Source organism: Schistocerca serialis, chromosome 5 (assembly GCF_023864345.2).
Source record: "Schistocerca serialis cubense isolate TAMUIC-IGC-003099 chromosome 5, iqSchSeri2.2, whole genome shotgun sequence".
Taxonomy (NCBI): Eukaryota; Metazoa; Arthropoda; class Insecta; order Orthoptera; family Acrididae; genus Schistocerca; species Schistocerca serialis.
In genome coordinates, this window is record NC_064642.1 from 414701673 (window position 1) to 414725273 (window position 23601).

The 23601-nt window shown below is 39.9% G+C and overlaps 1 protein-coding gene across 2 annotated transcripts in view; it reads left to right on the plus strand.

Moving 5' to 3' along the window:
• LOC126481153 (protein twisted gastrulation-like) overlaps positions 1-23601 on the plus strand; it is a 49009-nt gene that overhangs the window by 15257 nt on the left and 10151 nt on the right. For both annotated transcript variants that reach the window (XM_050104724.1, XM_050104723.1), the window contains exons 2-3: positions 5966-6196; positions 14596-14802. In XM_050104724.1, the coding sequence (XP_049960681.1) occupies positions 5983-6196; positions 14596-14802 (421 nt within the window). In that variant the 5' untranslated portion in view covers positions 5966-5982. The remainder of the gene's footprint in view (positions 1-5965; positions 6197-14595; positions 14803-23601) is intronic.

The window sequence follows — 23601 nt, forward strand, 5'->3', positions numbered from 1 at the left end:
ATGTATGTTACATGTATTTGTTGCATTTTTAACTTTTGTTTTGTTGTAATAACAATGGTGAATTAGTTGTCACAGGTGCAAAGAGAAATACGTGAAAGGAAAAAGTTTGTTGTATGAGCACTTTGGCATGCTGTGCCATTTTGGTTGCATTTTGAACAAATGTGTTGTTATATTGTGTGCAAAATGTGTAGCATTGTTGAGCAAAGTCTTTGGCCATGTACTAAAGTCTATTCTAATAGCAAATTCCATCTTGGTGAACACACAGGTATAAGGCAGTCAAAATCCACAGCTTGAAAAATCTCCATTTCTTTTGATAATGGTGAACCTCATAGCAGACTATGTAGGAGTATTCTTTCTCCCTTCTGACACATTTTTGATAGTTCCCATCTGCATGACAATTAATGGTTTTAGTTTGAAACTAGAATATAGGCCTACATACACAGGTATCCTCAGATCTAGGTTGTATATTCTGCTTTGCAGATAAGTCAGTGGGAAGTAAACAGATTGAATGTGTATCATAACAATGGGGAACAGAAGGAAGAACACACACACACAGTCTTTTTTTTTAGTGCAAATTTATCTGCTTTGTTGTATTTTACCATCTTTGTATTGAATTAACCATTGATTGACAAGCATAAAATGTTAGTACATTACATGACAGCTAACTTTTTTGTGTGTGTCATACAGTTCAACTGACATGCTGGTCGGTACAACAGATTGCACTGAAGGGCTAAAAAGGGCCACTACATTAAAAGTTCATGCAAACTTTCCCCCGTTCCCCTCCCCCCCCCCCTCTCTCTCCTCCTCCCCTTCCCATCTCTATTCTCATCTCCACTCCCTCCCACTCATCCCTTCCCCCTCTCCCCCTTCCGCTCCCTCCTTCCCCCTCCCCATCCCTCCCTCCTCCCCCTCCTCCCCCTCCCTCCTTCCCTCCCCCGCCCTCCAACCCTCTCCCTCCCTCTCCTTCCCTCCCTCCTCCCCCTCCCTCCTACCCCTCCCTCCTTCCCTCCCTCCTCCCCCTCCCTCCTCCCCCTCCCTCCTTCCCTCCCCCGCCCTCCAACCCTCCCCCTTCCTCTCCTTCCCTCCCTCCTCCCCCTCCCTCCTTCCCTCCCCCGCCCTCCAACCCTCCCCCTCCCTCCCCTTCCCTCTACATGCCACCGCACCTCCCCCCCTCTCTCTCCCCTCCCCCCCCCCTCTCTCTCTCTCTCTCTCTCTCTCTCTCTCTCTCTCTCTCTCTCTCTCTCTCTCTCTCTCTCTAATATTTTTGATCCATTTACAAAGTTGTTTGAATGTTTCCACATGTTACCATTTTTGTAAAGGGCTAAGAGCTTGTGCATAAAATGTGACAATGTGACTTGTTAAGATTGCTACCAATAGGTAGAATTATGTGCTAATCTGAAAAAAAATTGAAAACAGTAGTGAAGAAGCACTTTATATAATTGCCAATGTGCAGCAAATTTAGTGTATCGGGAGATCTTTTGAAAGTCACTGTCTTATGATCAAGTCGTTTTGCAGCGCCATCACAGAAAACATACTAGAGCAAACTCAGCAGTATGATAAAGTGCTGTATAAGACTCTAAAGTAGCTGTGACTGTCCCAGGAACCAAAAATATGAACATCCGAGCTGTAACTCTTCTCACAAAGAAGCAAGATATTTGTTGATTTTTCTCTTCAGAGCTGTCTCTAGACAGCAAATGCAATATGTTGTGGCATCTACAAGATGCCTCTACAAAATCCACGGCACACATGGTGAAATCTCTCTGTAATAGCGATGTAATAACATTCAAAATTTACAGGTGGCACTATGGACAAACCTATGCCTTCCTGGCATGACATGACCAGAGTGACAGTATATGTTGTAACACATCTGTTCTCTGTAGCTGAATGCTCACTCCAGACGTATCTGTTTACTCTGTGATCAAATCCACTCACCCTCCAGTGATACAGTTGAGAATAACTGTGCGAAATGTGACTGGAGTAGAATCAGTGGCGGGTCATTCCACGTCAGTTCATCCAGAAATTTTAGGAAATGACACCCATCATCATGAAAATCCTTGAAATTTTGGGTAGTGGAAGTTTACCTAGATATATTCACATTTACAAAATGTAAATGTTGCAGGTCAATTACTTTTTCACTTACGATAAAAAGAAGATGTATAGATTCAGGAATTCAGGCTTTCATAGATAATCTCCTTTATAATTTAAAAATGCAATAGTTCCTATAGTTTTTGCAGTGGAAGCTTGAATTGTTTTAGTTAAAAAGGAAGGTTTATATTTTCTTAATCGTGCTTCTTGAAGTGAATATCCATCATCTACATCTCAGAAAATATTCTAAATAATTACTTTTAAACAAAATCCATGCATGGACATTATTTTTTAAGGTATTGCCCCATCATACCTACCTTTGAAGAACTTAAAATATTATTATAAATATTCCATTATGCCACACACAAAAAGAATCAGTTTGTAGAAATAATGGGAAGTGTGAAAAACAACGTTATTGTAAAAGAAATATTGAATCTGCTAATTCATGAGTACCATGTCGCCGCTGAATTGCTGAACAGAAGTTGGCTACACTGGATTTCCCTGGGAACAAATCATATCTGAGAACACTGTTTTATTGCCACTACATGTGTCGTATAATCCAGTTCCTTTGTTTTGAGTCATGTGTTCACTGAGGATGTAGTTCTGAGCTCTTATACTGAGTTGTACCCAGAGTCAATTATTGGTTAAAAATTCAATTGTTGCAGTTTGTAACTGTTCATTCCAAAACAAAAGTAAGTCCCCTAATGTTACAATAATAATGTGAAATACTTTTGTAATGAAATAATGAGATAGAATGATTTTTCATAATTTACACCAGTCATCTTTTGAATTATTTATGACAAATATTGGTTTTATGACTGAAGCAGTATGGAAAGTACAAGTAGGCAGTTTTTTCTTGGTCACTCTCTGCAAGATACAAGTGATAATGCCCTGGCTTGTGTGAATGAACTGACCAGTGAAGAACAAGAACTTTTATTATGGTGAAACAGCAGTCATTCATACTGTGTGTTTCATGTGTGCCTGTTAAACACAAAGACTGGTATCTGCGCAGATTCTCTCTGCATAAAAAAATTTGCTGTGATCCCTTCAAAGGCCAGAAACGATCTGTTTCATCTGAATTGTGTGAAATTAGTATAGAAAAGGCAGAGACCTTCAAAATGAGAGGCTTATATTAATGAAATACAAGCAAGTGACGACTCATCGCCACACTATATAAATGACAGTAATGCGAAGGTGCAGACTCCTGAAAAATGTGTGCTCAATACTGGCTTCACTGGCTTAGGAGTATCTCGTGCAAAGTTGCTTTCAGTTGCTCGACATAGTTGGTATGCAGCAGCCAGATGAAAATTGGAAACAGCAGCTGGGACTCTGAAAACTAAAATGTCACCTGTGTATCAAGTTGAGCAGGCTGCTGATAGAAGCACTATCCCTGACAGTGATTTAACAGAACTGGAAGAAAAGGCAAAACATCATGATGAACTCATGGACAAAATCAAACAGAAAATGGAATATGCAAATAATCGTGAAAAAAATTCAGTTATTTACTCTTGTGCTGCCAACTTGGTCTCAACAGAAAGTCAGTTCCAAATCTTATGTTTATGAATATTTGGTAAGACAAGCAAGAGCTCTTTTAATGGAGAAAGGTATTTTATTGATGGCTGAGCAGAAAAGAGGAAAGACATTGCCACATGATACAGTGCAAAAAGTAAAGAGTTTTTATTTGGATGATGAAAACACAAGAATAATACCTGGGAAAAAAGACAAAGTGAGCACCAGCAAAAATACGTATGAACAAAAGCGTCTTGTTTTGAGTAATTTAATTGAACTGTATTCTCTGTATATATAAAGTATCCTGGAGACTAAGGTAGAGTCTCAAAATTTGCTTCTCTTCAACTAAAACAGTGCATATCTGGAGGATCATCAGGAACACATACCGTATGTGTGTGCATTTACCACCAAAATGTTAAAATTGCTTCTAAATTCCATTTCTATTAAAGAAGCATACCAAGTTCTAATTAAAATAATAACTTGATATAAATAAGCGAGCCTGTATGCTTTGTCTGTGTGAAAAATGCCCCACCAGTTCATTGCTTCAAACCCACTTAGAAAATAAAAATAGAAGACTATCTTCCTGATGAGATGGTTCAGTACAATCAATGAGTATCAACAGATAGAATGACTAAGTGTTCAAATCACTTCTCTATCAGATTTCTGTGACACACTAATTAAGAAAATTGAAAAACTTACTCCACACTCTTTTATTTCTCAATCAAAATTTGGCTATTTGAAAATGAATAAGGAAACACTTGATGAAGGGTCAGTGTTAATTTTAATGTATTTCAGTGAAAATCTCAATTTTGTTGTTCAAGATGAAGTACAGGGGTACCATTGGAACAATGGTAGCTGCTCTCTTCACACTGTCCATATATATTACAAAAAGGACAAACAGTTGCATACAAGAAGTATTTGTATTGTTTCTGATGACCTAGAACATGATGTTGCCTTGGTGTACCAGACTCAGAAAAGTATTGGTGGCACTGTTAAAAGACTTTTCACAAAAACAAGTTTGCAAAGAGCTTATAAAGATCAAATACTTACAGCTTCACAGGTATTTGAATTCTGTGGCAAGAACCTGCAAGGCATTTCAGTTCTGTTTGTTTCAAAAGGTGAAATGGTACAAGTCAGACATTATCTGTCTCAGCACTTCACAAATGTAAAAACAATTCCTGGAACACGATCTATGCATCACATTGTACGAATATCACCAACCAAGATTGGAGCAAAAAGGTTGAGTTGTGATACGGATTTAAGTATGGCACATGATTTCTCAGACGCACTTCCATCATTAATGCCGTAGTGCACTGTGCAGCCCAACTGCTATGTTGCATGTGCATGTGACTCTTCTTGATATTTGGGAATTGTTGAGAAGGTGAATTGTGAAGGAGGAGATGTTACAGTAAGGTTCATGCATCCTCATGGACAATACCTGTCCTTCTGTTGGCCTGATAATGATGTTTCTTTCTCTCATATTCTGTGTAAAGTTAATATCACCAGAGCAACAGGCTGTACTTATACTCTGAGCAAAGTGTCCTCAAAGATGGTGAAAGAAAAGTGGTTCTCATACAAAAAAAATATTATCTAAGCATGAAAGTGTCTCGTCACATGTGTAATTCCAAGTCAACTCGAATGCAGACTGCAGCACCAGCATTTTGTGCATTGTTGAAAATATTGGCTTTTGACAAAATGCTTAAATATTATAAACAAAATGCTAATTTTGTTTCATGTATTGCAATTTTTATTCAGTTTGGATATTGTTATGTATACTCATGTTGTTAATGTCTCTTGGGTAGTAATTGTATTTCTCTCTAAGCATTTTGCCAAAAGCCAATATCGTCAACACTGCACAAAATGCTGGTGCTGCAATATGCATTAAAGTTGATTCGGAAGTACACATGTGACGAGACACTTTCATGCTTAGATAATATTTTTTTGTATGAGAACCACTTTTCTTTCACAAACTTTGAGGACACTCTGCTCATTTGTATATATCAGAGAATAGTTTAAGAAATTTTGTCTTGGAGTGGAAAGGGATAGTATAGCCTGATGTCTCGGTTAGGTTCAAAGGTACGGGTGTGGTTATGAGTGGCCAAACCATAAAATTTAATGTCGGAAGAAGTTGGTTGTAGTTACTGAACACTTGAAGCGGTGATTCAGAAGTAGTCACTGTGAATAGGTTACGTATGTCATGAATGTTACAATGTTTATGACCATGCTGATCAAAGCTGATGGGCTGCATTTGAAGCCTCTAGTTTTAACAAGATGTAAGTGTTCAGCATGGTTTTACAATATTCAAAATTAATTATGCATTTATTAATATTGAGAGAATTGCTGTTGTAACATGCGTTCCATTATCTTTCAGAACTGACCTGATACATCATGTTGCGTTTTGTGTTATTTGTGGTAGTTGCCACTTCAATGTTGGGGGTGTCATCATTGATAGTTGATGGTTGCAATGAAGCTGTATGTGCAAGTGTGGTGAGCAAATGTATGCTTACTCAGTCTTGCAAGTGTGATCTAAAGAATTGCTCATGCTGCAAGGAGTGCTTCAGTTGTCTTGGTGAACGGTTTGACGATTGCTGTTCTTGTGTTGGTAAGTAGTTACTAATTGTCATACTCATCTGTTTTATGTTTTTAAATAGAATATTTATGTTTATTTAAACGAGTTTTGACTAACAATATATTTTCAGTATAACATACCTGTGTTACATAACTGTGATTTCTTCTCGAAAAGTCTTTTATTTAACCATGCTGTTAAACATACGATATTATTCATATTGTTATTTGATAATGAGTATGAGTTTTTCAGTCAATAAGCAGATATAAATTTGGTCATAAGCCGTGAAATGTTGAATATTGACGCTGCAGTTGAAATGTCGTGACCAGATAGAAATATTGAAGTAGATTACAATGAACGTGTACTCCATACAGTGATAGGTCTCTGATAGTTGGCTGCATTATTGGCAATTTTCAACTGAAAAGTGTAAATACATTTGCTGGTATTATCTGACTGTTATACTCTGCCTAGAATTGTGGTAACACTGAGACATTGCCATAGAAACAGAAATAATACTATTTCACATGACTGGTTGAGATAGATAGCCTTCTTTTGCAAGTTCGTACTTGGCTACCACAGGCGCCAGCCTTTACAGCATCTTTTCCCTTCCATGCTGCATGTTTGTCCTCTTGTTATTCTTTTTTCTCGTACCTTGAGGAACATTTGCATTTCCAGTTGCTTGGCATCAGAAGAGTCCCTTCACTGTTTTTTTGTTCAGTTTTTTTCTTTCTTCATTCCCCTTCTCCTATCCTTCCTCCGCTTCGGCGTTTGAGGTTCTTCTTTCTCTTTCCTCCCGGTGGGCTCCTGAAGGCTGGCCCATGTGTCTGATGCATAACAGGTGTATGGGTAATGCGCAGTTTCCAGCCCTGGGTCAACAGATAGGGTTCGCACAGGCCAGGCCCAGGGAGGGGTGAAAAACTGGTTCAAATGGCTCTAAGCACTGTTGGACTTAACATCTGAGGTCATAAGTCCCCTAGACATAGAACTACGTGAATGTAACTAACCTAAGGACATTGCACACATCCTTGCCCGAGGCAGGATTCAAACCTGTGACCGTAGCAGCCACATGGTTCCGGACTGAAGCGACTAGAACTGTTCAGCCACAGCGGCTGTCCTGAGAGGGATGATTGTGTGAGCTATTACCTTCGCATATTGTGAATTGGTTCTTCTGCTAGGTGTTCAGGAGGTGTGACCTGAGGTGTGAAGTCATTCACCATCGGTGATGCTGGCAGTCATGGGGGATTTTCTCGCAATGAGCCAATCATCATCTTCTCAGTCTATATCTACTAAACATAATGACACTAACGATTCAAAGACACTACCAGCTACACCTCGGTTCCTCATGGTTTTGCATGCTGAAGACAGTCAGTACTTTTGCTATGGTTAATCCATTTATTATTCAGAAAGTCATTGATGCAATTGCTGGCTGTGTGAAATCCTGCTCTCCTTTATGCACTGGAACTTTTCACTTGGAGAGTTCTTGGAGACTACTTGTAATTCTCAAGCGCAACAATGGCTTGCCAATTCGCTCCCCCCACGGCTATCCTGTTCGTGTTGAGGCCCATTGAATGCTGAATTCTTCATGTGGTGTTATTTACAATAGGCTGTTGATGGTCTGATCGAGGCAGAAATCCAAACTTACCTCTCTGATCATTGCAGGCCGTTGGGTAATGAAAAAGGTAAATGCACCCTTAGTGTCCACGCGCACTCTATTTCTCACATTTGATAGAGTAGTGCTTTCATCGAAGATCAAAGCAGGCTGTGTAGTTATCACAGTCTGACCATATATTCCAAACCCGGTGTGCTGCTACCAGTGTCATCATTACAACCACAGTCAAACCTCCTGCCTTCTCTCCGCTCCATCAGTTGCAATGAGAACATGCAGTTTCCTCCCGACATTGTCCAATGTATCTCGACGGATGGGCCTTAGAGGAGATCCAGGTGAAGGAAAAAGTGCCTTACCCCATCGCTCGCAAGTTGTTGACTAGTCAGAAACCCTGTGTTTTACCATGCGCCACTTACAGTACCATTTTTGCTACTTCTCACTCCATGAAGAACATGGCCACGCGGGTATGTGACCTCAAATTCAGCACTGCAGTTGTAAAATCACCCAGTGTCAAATGGTAGCATCCCCATCTCCTTCTCCTCCAGCTGTGCAACAAGCCACCAAATTTTCACCTCACACAGTGAAATCACCTGCTTCACAACCAGCAGGCCGGAAAGGCCAGAAGGAATACTCCTGCGAAGGCTTTTTATGTGCCTCCAATCAACAATCACCTGAATCGTCATCTGACAACCGCAAAGGCTTGAAGAAATCAAACAAAGGCAAATGGTCTTCTCCTTCACCAACTCGGAGACCCTCGTCAACAGTGTCGCCGCATGATACCCTTGCTCGACCAACCTCCATGTCGCTAGTGTACAGCGCCAACTGTTTTTCTACCCTGGACTCGGCAGACCGACTGTGGGAGAATGTCGAGGCCTCTGTAGATCTCGTGTAGTAGGATCCTTCAGCCTCTGCACCCTTTAGCAGAGGTCTTCAAAGCCTGGCACCCTGCAGCCACCAAGGTGACACCCCTTCATTTTTTCCTCCACCCCTTTCCTCATCATGATTCTCCTCAAATGGAATGTTCACAGCCTTAGATCCAATGAGGAGGAATTATAGCTGCTCTTGGAATCACAGCAGCCACTTCTTCTTTTCCTCCAGGAAAGAAAATAGCATCCTCACCACCACTTTGGCCTCTCGCTGTTCTTCCCGGTCCGCTTTGACCTTCCCTCTGGGAATGGCACTTCATCTCATAGGGGAGTCATGCTAGTCATCCGGGATGTCATTCGTTGTCAAACCATCTCCCTGAACACCCATCTGCGAGCTGTTACAGTCCTCATTTTCCTTCCTTGCTTCACCTTTTCTCTTTGTACCGTTTGCATCCCTCCATCATTCGGTGTCATCAGGGCAGAATTCCACCAGCTTATTGGGCAACTGCCTCACCCCTTTCTGCTACTTGGTTACTTTAATGCACATCATCCTCTGCGGGGCTCTCCCAGAACCTGTGAGGGCGGTGCCCTCTTGGCTGACATTTTCAACCAGCTCAGACTCATCTGCCTTAACACTGGAGCACCCATGTTCTTTTCAGCTTCCTCATACACCTGTTCCCATTTGGACCCCTCATTCTGCACTACCCAGCTTGTCCAGCGTCTCAAGTGCTCGGTTCTCTCTCACATGTACTCGAGCGACCATTTCCTGTGTGCTATCCATTTTCTGATCCTACCCACCTTTTTGCAAACCCAAATGGCAGCTTTCTAAGGCCGACTGGAGGCTTTACTCCTCCCTGCTAACCTTCGACAAACAACTTTTCTCGAGGTGTGATGACCAGGGAGAATACCTTATCAACCTTATCCTTACTGCCGCAGAACGTTCCATTCCTCACACTTCATCTTTACTGCACTGTGTCCCAGTCCTTTATTGGACTGAGGCATGCCATGACACAATTCGTGCACGGAGACGTGCCCTCCACATTTTCAACCATCATCCTACGATGGCAAAATGTATTCATTTTAAACAGTTGTGTGCGGAGTGTTGATGCGTTCTTCCAGATAGCAAACAAAAACATTTTCTCCCGTTGTGTGGGCCAACATGCGATAGTGCCCTGGCACCAATTTTGAACCTGACCATAGCAGATGATGTCATAGTGGACCCTATTACTATTTCCAACACCTTGGGCTGCTATTTTTTGGAGATATCAAGCCCCAACAACTATCTCCATCGGAAGCGAGTGGAGGTGGCTCACGCGATACCCTTCTGTTCTCAGAATCGTGAGTGCTACAAAGCCACTTTTACAATGAGGGAGCTAGATCATGCTCGCACTTCATCTCGAACCTCCACCTCAGGGCCGGACAGTGTTCACATTCTGATATTGCAGCACCTTTTTCTTGTGGGCAAGCGTTTTCTCCTTCATATGTATAATTGCACCTGGACAGAGAGCATGTTGACCAGATGCTGGCTTGAAGCCACTGCCATACCCATGCCTAAGCCCAGTAAGGACAAACACCTTCCTTCTAACTTCTAGCTATTGCCCCATTTCTCTCACCAGCTGTGTTTGCAAGGTGGTGGAATGTGAGATTCATGCCTGGCTGGTAAGGTGGCTCAAGTCCCGCCTTGTACTGATCGCTGCACATTGTGGATTTCAAGCGTGCCGTTCCGCAGTTGACCATCTTGTCACTTTGTCAACAGATGTTATGAATGGTTTTCTGTAGAAATACCAGACTGTGGCTGTGTTTTTGATTTGGAGAAAGCCTACGATACCTGCTGGAGGACTGATATCCTCTGTGCTCTCTAAACATGGTTCCCCATTTCCTTCAAGAATTTAAGACAGAGTTTTCAAGGTCAGTGTGGGTTCTTTGATGTCGGACACCTTTATCCAGGAAAACAGGGTGCCTCAGAGCTCCTATCCATGTGTCGTCATCTTTGCCATCACCAGTAATCCTATTATAGCCTGTCTCCTGCCAGGCATCTCCATCTTTCTTTTTGTTGATTATTTTGCCATCTATTGCAGTTCTCCATGGACTTGTCTCATTGAGCGCCATCTTCAGCAATGCCTCGATTGTCGTTGCTCATGGAGCATCAATAATTGATTTTCCACTAACAAAACAGTTTGTATGAATTCCTGGCAGCGCAGTTGGTTTCTTCCACCGTCTTTACATCTCGGGCCTGTTGCTCTCCCGTTCGTTGAAACTACGAAATTCCTGGGTCTCCTGCTCAGTAGATTACTTTCTTGGTCCTCCCATGTGTCTTACCTGGCAGCCCTCTGTATGCGGTCCCTCAATGTCCTAGGTGCCCTCAAAGGTACTTCCTGGGGTGCAGATCCGAACCACCCTCCTCCGTTTGTGCTGGTCTTTTGTCTGTTCGAAACTAGACTATGGGTGTTTCACTTGTGCATCTGCATGACCATCACTCTTGACACCGTCTCAATACTATCCACCATCATGGCATCCATTTGGCCACTGGTGCCTTTTACGCTAGCCCGGTTTAGAGTCTGTATGCAGAAACTGCCACTACCACTGCGACTGTCTCCTCAGCAGATATGCGTGCTGTTCGTCTGCTATGCATGGCCACCTATCCTATACCTCTTTCTTTGATGACTCCTTTGACTGCCAGTATGGGGTGCGTCCCTCTTCACTGTTATCTCCTGGAGTTCGCTTTCAGCTATTGTTCCAGTAGCTTAACTTAACGCTGCCTGCCACTTTCCCGATGGGTGTGAACCCTTCGTCACCTTGTCTTCATGTGGCGGCCTGCGTTTACCTTGGACTTAATTCACTTCCTAAGGACACAACTCCAGGCTCACTCTATCGCTGGAAGTTTCTCATCCTTCACACACAGGTTTGTCGGGTGTGCCTTCATCATTGGCACTGACAATTTTCAATATCTGCTTCCAGAACACAGTATTTACAGTGGAGCTCTTCGCCCTGTATCAGGCTACACAGAACATCTGGTGACACAGGCTTTTTAATTGTCATTTGCTCTGACACTCTTTGCCCTTCAGAGCCTCTGTGTGCTGTACACCGTCCATCCCCTAGTGTAACGGGTCCAGGAAAGCTTTCACTTTCTCACTCTTGATGGAGCCACCATGATGATTGTGTGGGTCCCTGGTCATGTCGTTCTGATAGGCAGCAAGGCCGCTGACACTGCTGCCAAGGCTGCAGTTCTTGTACCTCAACCTGCTAGTTTTTCCATTCCCTCCAGTGACCTCTGTGTTGTCGTCTGTCAGCAGGTCATATACACTGGTCTTACCTTCATGGGAATGAGCTCTGTGGAATTAAACCTCTCCCAGCAGCTTGGCCGGCCTCTTCTCAGTCCTCCTGCCACAAAGAGATCATTTTAGCTAGGTTTCGTATTGGGCACTGTTGTTTTAGCCATTGCCATTTGTTAAGCAGTGATCTCCCACCACTTTGTGCTGATTGTCAACAACCTTTGACGGTTTGCCATTTCCTGACAGAATGTCCTTTTTTTAACCACTCCCATTCTAAATTATGTTTGCTCTCTGAGTTATCAGCTGTTTTAGCGAACAACACTTAGATTGTAGACTGTGTTTTACTTTTTATCTCTCTCGTCTCTGTGGCCTTTCTCCAAGAGCAAGTTACTATTTTTAGCTGTCTTTCCTTCCATCACTTTTAACTCCTTTTTCGTATTTGTGTTATAAGGTTCTGGCATGGGCTTGTATGTCTGTGAGGGATCTATCGCTGTACAGAGGGAAACATTAAATTTAGGAGTTCAGAGAAGGGGATAGTGTTAGTTGGCAAACTGCATACATTAGACAAACCATGATGTGCATGTTTTTGCTTGTGTTAAATATTATTTTCCTGAATACCCAAGGAGACAGAAGCAGGATGTTAACAATTGTTGTTGACACCCACCCATATTAGGAGTGGATAACTGGCAAGTTCTAACACCCAACCTACCAAGAGATTACTCCTTTGCATGAATGTATCAAAGATGTAATACAGAAACAAAATAACACCATCACACAATAAAATGTTAATTGTTATGAAGCAGAGGACAATGCTATATTAATATATTTTTGACTTTTCAGTTTACAAATTACTTACTATTACTTTGTTCTGCATTTTGCATGAAGGTGTCAGTTTTTTAAGATTAGTAATTCAGATCAGTATGGTACATTGGTACATGTTCAGTTGGATAGTCTAAGAGTCATTAGTGGTTAAAACAAAGTAGTTTATCAATCCAAAAATTGCTGGTAAATAGCTGTAACATGTGAGACTCACATAAGAAGAACTGAGCAAGATGATGCAGTGATTAAGAGATTGGATTAGCATTTGAGAGGACAGCAGTTGAAATTACAGCCCAGATATCCTTTTTTTTAGGTTTTTGTGATTTTGTTAGAATGGTTAAAGCAGATGCGGGGATTGTTCTTTTGAGAATGATGTGGCCAATTTCCAATCTAATGCTTCCCCAGTCAGTTTCTGCTCCATCATCATTGACAGGTTATAAAACGCTACTCTTTCTTTCTTCAAATAAAAACAAAGCAAAACAGAAAAGATGTATGTATTACATGAATTGCAGGTAATGTTTTTTGAAAAGAAAATGTAATCACAGATTTTCTGCTAGACGACTGAAAATAATGCTGTCATTTACTACCGCAGTGTATGTAAATTACTGTAATAGAAAAAAATTTCCAAGTGGCTGTGTCTTCAGATATTTTAAACTTGAAAAATATTGTGTATAACTTTATTGTTGGTCATTATGCGGTGGTTTGAGTCAACTTTGATTCTCTCTCTCATGTGATTGCCATTGTAGTTTATGTAACTGTAATCAATGTGATGTCTCAGCAGTTATTATTTTGAGCATTTTTGGTAAAACTTTACAAAGAGCCATCCACACTCTTATCTGAGCTGTACGTTGGTAATACCTGTTGCGAGCAATCATAGGTAGCTGAGATGATGGAACAGCTGTTTTGTATAGTCAATGACAATGATGTTTTATTTTCAGTTGCAGGATAAACAAGTGTTGTATTTTAACATAACATCCTTTAGCAACTACATATCGTAATGTGATGAAATTGAATTTTTGCAGACAAATGTAGCAACACACACAATAAATGATTATGATTATTATATTCTTGCAGATGTGGTCCATCTATGCAGGTAAATAAAATACTTTTTTTATGTCATAAGCAGTTCGTTTACTTTTATTTATGACATGTGATGTATTACAACCCACTGATGATCTTGAAATGAAGGGAAGCAAAATGGGTAGGGCATGAAAGCAGACTTTTATTTAGTTATATAGGTGGACCACATCTCCGTGGTGGTGGTGGTGGTGGTGGTGGTGATAAGAAGAATCACATAAAAATGATGATAATACCGCATTTTAATGAAAACGAGTGATAACGCTACTGCTTGTTCATTGTTGCTGCAGATTTCATAAAATATGTGGAATGTAATAAAAGGTGACAGTGAACCAACTTAGTCTATTTGCATGTGTGATGAGACATTTGTTGATCCAGTATCTATGCACATACACACAAACACATGCAGCCTTTGTGAGAAGTAGCAACAGTAAGGAAAATAGAGATTGCTATTCACTGTAAAGACAGCATATTGAGTGGCAGGTGGGCACAATGAAAGACTTTTACTCATTAGTGTTCGACCGAAGCCTTCTTCAGAAAAAGACACACACATTCATTCACACAACCAAGCACGTCTCACAAACAGATGACCACCATCTCCAACAAAGGCCGGAGAAGGGGAAGGAATAGCACAGTTTCCATTTATGAGAAGTAGAAGTGTTTAGATCATGACAATAGTATTCCATCCGGAATTTACAATGTTTAAATCATATTATATAAGAAATGGCCATCGTAATTAATGCCTTCAATATAAACTAAACTAATATTGTGTTTGTTAATACTTTCGTTTTTCAGATATGTGTACAAAGTCTAATTCCACTGGTAGTCCACTTACCAAAATAAGCCATGTTGAAGAGTTTACTGATCCCATACCATCGCTGTTTGAATCCTTGACCATGGATCCTGACACAGAGGGAAGATGGACATCATATACTTATCCACAGGAACTTGATATTTCTCTGTTTAGCCCAAAAATAGACAACGAGATAATAATGGCAAACAGTGAGTCAATAAGCATAATTATTTAATTCTTGTTCATATAGAAATGAATAAAATATCTCAGTATTTAGTTGTTGCTATTTTTTAGTCATTATATAGTTCTTTTATCCATTTTGGTGACCATATGCAGGGTGTTTAATAATTGTTAAAAAGATAAATAACACACAGAAATGTTTGATACAGCACTAGATGCAATATATCTTAAAGTTTTATAAATAAATATTCATTGTGACTTCCTTCAATAAAATGGCATATGTCACATCTGTAATCAGTTTCCTGCCAAATCCTATGATGTATGGTGACAACTGCCTGTGTGCCCATATCCTGTTCTACGTGAGGCGTTAGATAATGTTCAAGCATTCCCAGGTTTGATGTACTAGTTACATTTGACGTGGCAAAAAATAGGAAGAATTATCAGTTTGTTACAGCTTACAGCACAAAAACATTTACCTTAGGCAACTCCCATATAAGTTGATTATGTGACATGGTTTTTGCTCATCCCATATCCAAACATTATGCTGATTCACTGTACTGCAGGTGGCTTCATCACTGAGTACAATTTTATCAAGAAAATCATCTTCATTCTGCATTTTGTCAAACATTTCTACGCGAAACTCACCTTATTTTCCTTTGTCACTTTCTCTTAAAACTTGCAACATTTGCAATTTGTGGGAATTGAATGATAGGTGTTCCAGTAACACTTTCCACTCTGTAAAACTAATCATATTCAAATCTAAGCTGGCATGTCTCATTGATTTACGTGGACTATGAATGTAAGGCAGCCAAACTTGTTCAATCACTGTGTCAGACTGCTGTCCAATCCTGATCTGGCATCCTATGTGATACACATCCCGTTTTGGTGAAATGTTCATACCAATCAATATCAGTTTGTCTTTGAGTTCGTGGCTTGTGATTTTAAGTCCTGAATTGCCTCTGAACTGTGGTTGCAGATTTGGATTCATGAGACCATAAACAACATTGTGGTCATTCTGCATGATTTTATGACTGCATGATAACTGTTGGAATAGCTCATTTGCACGTGTCACCTAGGGGAATGTTGGGAACTAACAGTGTTACATGGGAATAAAAATGAAGATATACTCCATTCAGTGCTGTATCAAACATTTATGGAAGTTATTTATCCATTTCACAATTTAGTGTAACTGGTTTATAAATACTGTTCAAGACAATTGATGATTTTTTATTTTGTATGAATTTTGTGTATACTATACATTTGCTATTTTTGGTAGCAAAGTAACTTTCCCACATTGTAGAAGCCATGATAAAATCTTTACTTCATGACTGGGCACTGAGCTCATCACATTTAAAGAAGAGAAGTTAGGCCTACCACTAATCTTTCTAGATTTCTACCCTATGTCATTCAGAGCCAGCAACAATACTGTTACGCTGGCCCTACGTTAAAAAAAAATTCTGGGATTTTGGTGCCTCCCCATCTGTACATTCTTGAGTGACTGAGCCATCACCATGGCTTGCATGTTACAGAGACTATGAAAAACTCTGCTATTGAAGGAACAAGAATTCATAAAGGTAAACTACATCCACAGGCTCTGTTGGGTCTATCAGTAATGGTGTCTTTCTTCATCAGTGGCGATGTTGGATGCGGTATGGAGGGGGCATGGGATCAACACACCACTTTTGTGGCCACTGTTGGCTTTTGTGACCTGGAGTCGCTACTACTTGGTCAAGTAGTTTCTCAGTTGCCGTCACAAGGCTGAGTAAACCCCATTCCAGTCCTCCCACTGAGGAAATATCCTTGGCGGTACTGGGAATTGGACATGGGCCCTCCACACGGCAGTCGGTTGCAGTGATCAATCAGTTGCAGAGACTGAAAGTGAGAAATCGGAGAAATACTTTTAATTATGTAACTATTTTTGAATAGTGGACTCATTTTATTAAACAACTGAACTCATTGTACAAACATAATTTATGGTTAAACTATTCAGGATAAGATGATAGATATGTAAGTTTAAGAAAGATTAATAGGACAATAAGGCCAGCTTCCAGGTAAATCTGGGTTTTATGACTAAAATAAAAGAAGTGGGCTAAGAGTTGCACTTCATTGCCAGCCTTGCTTTCCGATTTAGACTTCATTGTGGATTATGATGCAATATTGTACATCGGGTACTTCGTAACATGAGGGTGACTGTGGCTCCAATTAGGCAGTGTAAAAGCCATCACCTACATGGACAGGAACCGGAATAAAAGCAGTGCATCATTTCAAATGTGCTTATATTCGGGAGGCACATGGCTTTCATGCCAACAGTAGGTCAGCTGCACATCGGGCATCCATCAATGTTTTCCGGAGAGGGTTGTCAGGACCTGACAAAGTGGCTGAAAGGATTTGACAGTCTCCAGATGCAAGAAGTGAGACAACATGGTGTATTTGGCAATTTGTAATGCTACATGGACAGCCCAGCAGTGCTTTGAGAACATCGAAGAGAAGAGCTCAAGGGACAAATCCCAGGTTGAACTGGTGAAAACGATCTATGGCAAATCGACTTAGCAGACGAACACTGTGAAGTGAGGGTGCTGAGAAAATGCAACAGAAAAGACTGTGATAGAAACATATGGCAGATTCCCAAATGGGGTTTCTATGGTGATTGTGGAAGATCTCGCCTCTCTCTTATGCCAGGTAGTAACAGAAGATATACAATCATTTATGGCAGCTAGAAATGTCTGACTGAGTATGTAAGAGGTAGCAAACAGGAATGTCAACTCCATACTTCAGAAGGCGATACAGAATGTTGAAGAAGAAGTGTAATATTTGGCAGCAGTCACAGCCTCCATTTCAATACACCATGAAGAATGGACACAGCCAACTCCAATTTATGCCACAGCTGTCAGACAAGAATCCCAGCATCCGACAAATGGAGGTACACCCAGCTTATTCAATTAGTATAACGCCCCGCAGAACAACATACATTTGGAGGATGGAGAACAATACACTAGTCTGTTTCCACTATGGGAAACCTGGACATGTACATTACTGTAGAGAAAGAATACTATTATGCTGCAAGCTATCAACCATTACAGCAGATGTATTCATGCCAGTCAACCACAGACAAATGTAACGAACCTGTGGGACAAAGCCCATCACCATACCCTGGACTAGTTCGCTCCCCAACATGCCATAGCTGTTCCCCATCACTGTACAGACGTACTGGCCACTTGCTTAGCTCCCAAATTTAGGAAACTAATCTATGTGACCATCTATGGAGGTGAAGCTGCCAAAAGTGGAAATCCCTAATGGACAACAGTTAACGAGATGTCAAGAAATATCCTGTACAACATCATCATCATCATCATCATCATCATCATCATCATCAGTGACGAGCCTGTACGGGCAAAAGCCTATTCTTGAGTATATTTTTCTACAATGTCGAATCTTACCCTCCAAGACTATGTTCTGTGATATGGAAGAGATTGTGATAAAGCTAGCAAATGGGAAATAAGTCCAGCCAACAGGAACACATATAGCAAGCATAACTATGAATTATGGAACCCATGGTCGTCTCAACAGAATGTAGTCACGATGGTATCTTAGATGGAACTTCTTGTAGACATAACAAGCAGTCATAGTGTTGAAGATCAGAGCACAAAACTGATGAAGCTTTTCCAACAAGCACACACAACAGATTGCTCTGGGCAGTTGTTTGTCTTTGAAAATGTTATCCAGCCATCATCAGTGAGATGAATTTGTTGTCAGTGTAAATGCTCAGTTATACAGTAAAGCATTTGTCAGTTGCAAAAAGCTATTCAGCCTCACAAGAGAAATCTACATACCAGCAACACTCATAGCATTGTGGAAGGGCAAGGAGAAATTTAGATCACTAAATGTTATGAGCAGCCACAACTCATTCATAAAGGTATATGCAGGAATAACCAAACAACTCCAGGTTGAGCAGTTCACTGCCATTGATGAAGAATTGTGCTCAGTACTGCTATACCCAATGCTATCAAGAAAGGTACTATACTACTGTCAACAAGATCTGATGTCAATGAGGAACAATGTCAATGAGGAACAATGTTGGTGAGGGTTAGCTGCTCATCAACAGCGACAGAAAATCGTGTAACAGAAATAGATTCCTCATAAACAGGCAGGTGGGGCATAGACTGAGTTACTGCAAACACTTAAGTGATAGTGTTACTGTTAATGTGGTATGTAAAGAGACATTAAAATCTAATAATTGTGCATGATTCTGACTCTGTAGTAGGGAGGGAATAGAAGTAAGAGTTACAGGATAATATGGGCTCAGTTGTAGTAATGAAAGAGGAGAGAGATCACTCGAATTCTGCAATAAATTTCAGTTGTTAATAAAGAATACTCTTTCAAAAGTCACAAGAGGAGGTGGTATACTTGGAAATGGGCCTGGGAAGATATTGGAAGATTTCATATTCACTCTAATCACACCTAATTAATGATGAATAGTGGACTGAAGTTAAAGAGAATCGCCCAGATGAATCACTTTGAAAAGAAGTGGGCAGGCCTACTGAAGTACTGAGGAATGGCAGTGTGTGTTTAAAGTTGTCAGTACTGTGATAGCAAAAACTACAGTAAGTGCTTCAGGTGAAGGCGAATAGGCATCTCTAAAAAGGGCAATTACAGAAACTAGACAGACAGACACAGATACAAAGATGGTAACTGTGAAGAAGCCATGAGTAACAGAAGAAATACTTTGATTGGTGAAAGAAGGAAGTACAAAAATCCTCAGAAAATGACAGGACTACACCAGTATGTCATTTAGGAATGGAATAAATAACAAGTGCAGGGAACCTAAATCAAAGTGGTTGCAGGAAAAAATGTGGAAAAAATTGTTGTCAGAAAGAGATTTTTCAGCATATATATAAAAATCGAAAAAACATTTGGTAAAATTAAAAACAGGGGCAACAATATCAGGGTGCAAGAGGAAAGAGCAGCTTGGTGGAAACGGAACATTGAAGACCCTCTACAAAGAGAAGTAATTAACTGGTGATATGATAGAAGAAATGGGAGTTGATACGGGAAATACAGGGAATCCAGTATTAGTCAGAGTTTAACAGAACCTTGGAAGACTTGGGATCAAATAATGTGGAAGGGATGGATAATATTCCTCAGGAAATTCTAAATCGGGGAAGTGACAACCAAATGACTGCTCAATTTGGTATGTAGAATCTGAGACTTTTGATGCACCATCAGACTTTTGGGAAAGATTGTCCATGCAGTCCTGAAGGTAGCAAGATTAGATTAGATTAGATTTACTTTCATTCCAATTGATCCTTAGTGAGGAGGTCCTCCAGGATGTAGAACATGTCAGAAAAACAATAATACAGGACAAATATTTACAACTGAAACAAATAAGCTAATGTGCCTTCCACAGGTCCAAAGTGGAATGATCGTCCCCCCCTTTTTTCTTTAGAACACTGTAAGAAAGAATCATTTTACAAACACTAATGCACTGAATTTAAAACAAAAAGTTTTTTTTTTATTTATGAGGTAATAAACATGTACTAGAACTACTACAATATTTATTTACAGTGAACACATTATTGCACTGAAATGGTGCAGAAGTTAGATTGTACTTGAGCGAGTGCGCGCCCGCCCACACACACACACACACACACACACACACACACACACACACACACACACGATTTCATGAATTGAGCTAAACGTAGTATGCCAGCTTCTTTATTTTCATAACCCCTATGTCTGACACAATTCACATTGCAAATAGAGATTTGTTAAGACGCCTCAGTAGTTCTGTGCTGTGCTCCTCTCAGTTGAATTTATTATCAAGCTGTAATCCCAAGAATTTAACACTGTCCACTTCTTCTATCTGCTTGTCATCGTATGTTAGATGTATACTCAAGGGACACCCCTTACAAGTTCTGAACTGAATCTAACGTGTTTTTTCAAAGTTTAGTGACAAAGAATTGGCTAGGAACCAGTGATTAATGTCCACAAATATTTTACTAGCCGATCTTTCTAAGACTATACTTGATTTGCTATTTATTGCAAACAAAATGAACTTGGCATCTGATAATGTTACTGATGAAAGGTCATTATATACACAAGAAAAAGTAATGGCCCTAAAATGGAACTTTGTGGGACCCCACATGTAATTAGTTCGCAGCTGGGTGATGCCTGATAGCTTAATACATGTCTCTTTCCTAATAACACCCTTTGTTTCCTGCCAGAGATATAAGATTTGAAACATTTTGCAGCATTTCCTGTTACACCATGATATTCTAATTTACTTAAAAGGATATTGTGATTTACACAGTCAAATGCCTTTGACAGATCACAAAATATACCAGTTACCTGCAATTTTTTGTTTAATGAATTAAGCACATTTTCACTGTAAGTGTAGATAGCCTTCTCAATATCAGAACCATTTAGAAATCCGAACTGCGACTTTGAAAGTATGTTATTTGAGATAAGGTGGTTATAAAGCCGATTGTACATTACTTTTTCTAAAATTTTTGAAAATGCTGGCAAAAGTGAAATTGGATGCTACTTCTTTATCTCCCTTCTTAAACAGTGGCTTTACTTCAGCATATTTCAACCATTCAGGAAATATTCCACTGACAAATGGCTGGTTACACAGATTGGTGAATATGTTACTTAACTCAGAATCACATTCTTTAATTAGCTTTGTTGATATTTCATCATACTCCCTAGACGTTTTTGATTTTAAAGATTGTATGATTGACATTATTTCTTCTGGGGTAGTGAGGGTCAAACTCATATTATGGAAGTTGAAATGTCTGGTCTGAGGTATTTCATAGCAGCATCTACAGAACCTGACAGCACCATCTTTTCCATAACAGTTATAAAATGTTTGTTGAAAATTTTTGCAACGCTATACACATCTGCCACCAATGTATCATTTACTCTTAATGCTATTTGTCCCTCTTCATGTCTGGTTCTACTGGTCTCCTCATTCACTATATCCCACATTGTCTTTATTTTCTTATCTGATATGACTATCTTTTCCTTGTAATATATTTGCTTTGATGTTCATATTACAGTCTTTGATATTTTGCAGTATTTCTTGTAATGTGATATAGCATCAACATTAGAACTGTTTCGGATTGACAATACAGTTTTCTTTTTGTTTTACAAGTTACCCCTATTCCTTGAGTAATATACTTTGCTCTAACCTTGGTTAGTTTTGGAGGAAAACAGTGTCCAAATAAGAGTAGCACTTAATTAGCAAAAGTGTTATATTTTCCATTCATGCCATGAGCACCATAGACATCAGCCCAGTGAATGTCTCTGAGGAGTGTCCAAAAATAATCAATTTTTGGCGTATTGATTACCCTCTTGAGCTCAGATTTAACAGATTTTATATCCTGTTCAGTATTAACATTTAACAGCAGGAACTGCATGTCATGGTCTGAGAGGCCATTGACTATTGGTTTTGTAATATAATTTTGTTCATTGGACTTTACTATAAAGATATTATCAATGGCTGTTTGGGAGCAATTGGCTACCCTAGTGGGGAACTTTACAGTGGGAATTAAGTTGAATGATAGTGTTACTAACTCAAATAAGTTCTTAGGAAGAGTCTTTAAGGAAATCTACATTGAAATCACCAGCAACCAATATTTCTTTGTTTTTGGTTGTTAAATGGGCCAGTACAGCTTCAAGGTGGTGTATGAACAGATTAAAGTTACCTGCAGATGCTTGATATACACTTAATATTATGAAGGACTTTTTGTGAAATTCTACTTCTGTTGCACATGCTTTCATATGCTGTTCTAGGCAAAATTTATGAATGTCTATGTTCTTAAATTTATGACAGTTCCTGATGAATGTAGCAACTCCTCCTTCTCAATTTCTGCTCTACAAAAGTGAGATGCTAACCTAAACCTTGTAACACTTGAAAGTTCCATACCAGTGGCCATATGATGTTCAGAGAGGCAGATTATATTAGCTGGGTTTGAGGACTCAATTCATTTATGCAAATAATTAATTCATTAATTTTATTTCTCAGTCCTCGAATATTTTGATGCATTTTGATGCAATAAAGATAGCTGACATTTCACATTGACTGAGTTAAAATTTGGCAGAGTTGAAATATCTGTTGATTGTTGAAAATTCTTAACCAAGAGCTGTTTATGCTGATGTAATAAGCTAGAATTATGTTTTTTGGTTTCTTTCTCAAACTGAAGGTTTGCCTCGGTCCTAACCTCTCTTAAAATTTGGTTGCTTTCTGTCCTCCCAACACTAAAAAAGGGTCTTTTCTGAGCCCTATAACCACTGGTATTTTATCACTCATGACAGTACCTCCCCCTTTAACTTTCCTGCTATTTTCCCAGACAGCTTATCCTTCCCTTTCCTGTTGAAATGAAGGCCATGCCTAGTATAATCCCACCTATTGAGAGAATCAACAGGAACCACGCCAATGTGTGACCCTGCACCCGACATAAGCAGCTGTTCCAACTCCAAATTAACTCTCTTGACAGAAGAGTTCAAATGAGGTCGGTCGTGGTGCCCAAGGACAGATACAAACTCAACACTAGTATGCTTCGATGCTGATGCAGTCATTGCCAAGTCACACTCTATACCGTACCCAGGATCTCTGTCAGTACTATTACTTGGCCCACCCACTATATCCATGGTGTCTTCCTTAGTGAAATCTTTGCAAAGTGACCCTAAATCCTCTGTCACCTGCTCCAGACCAGCACTAGGTTTAAAAAACTTGGTGACCTGATATTCTGATCCTAGTTCATCCTGCAAAAGTTAGGCAACACCTCTTCCATGGGAACTACCTAACAACAACACTTTCTCTCTTT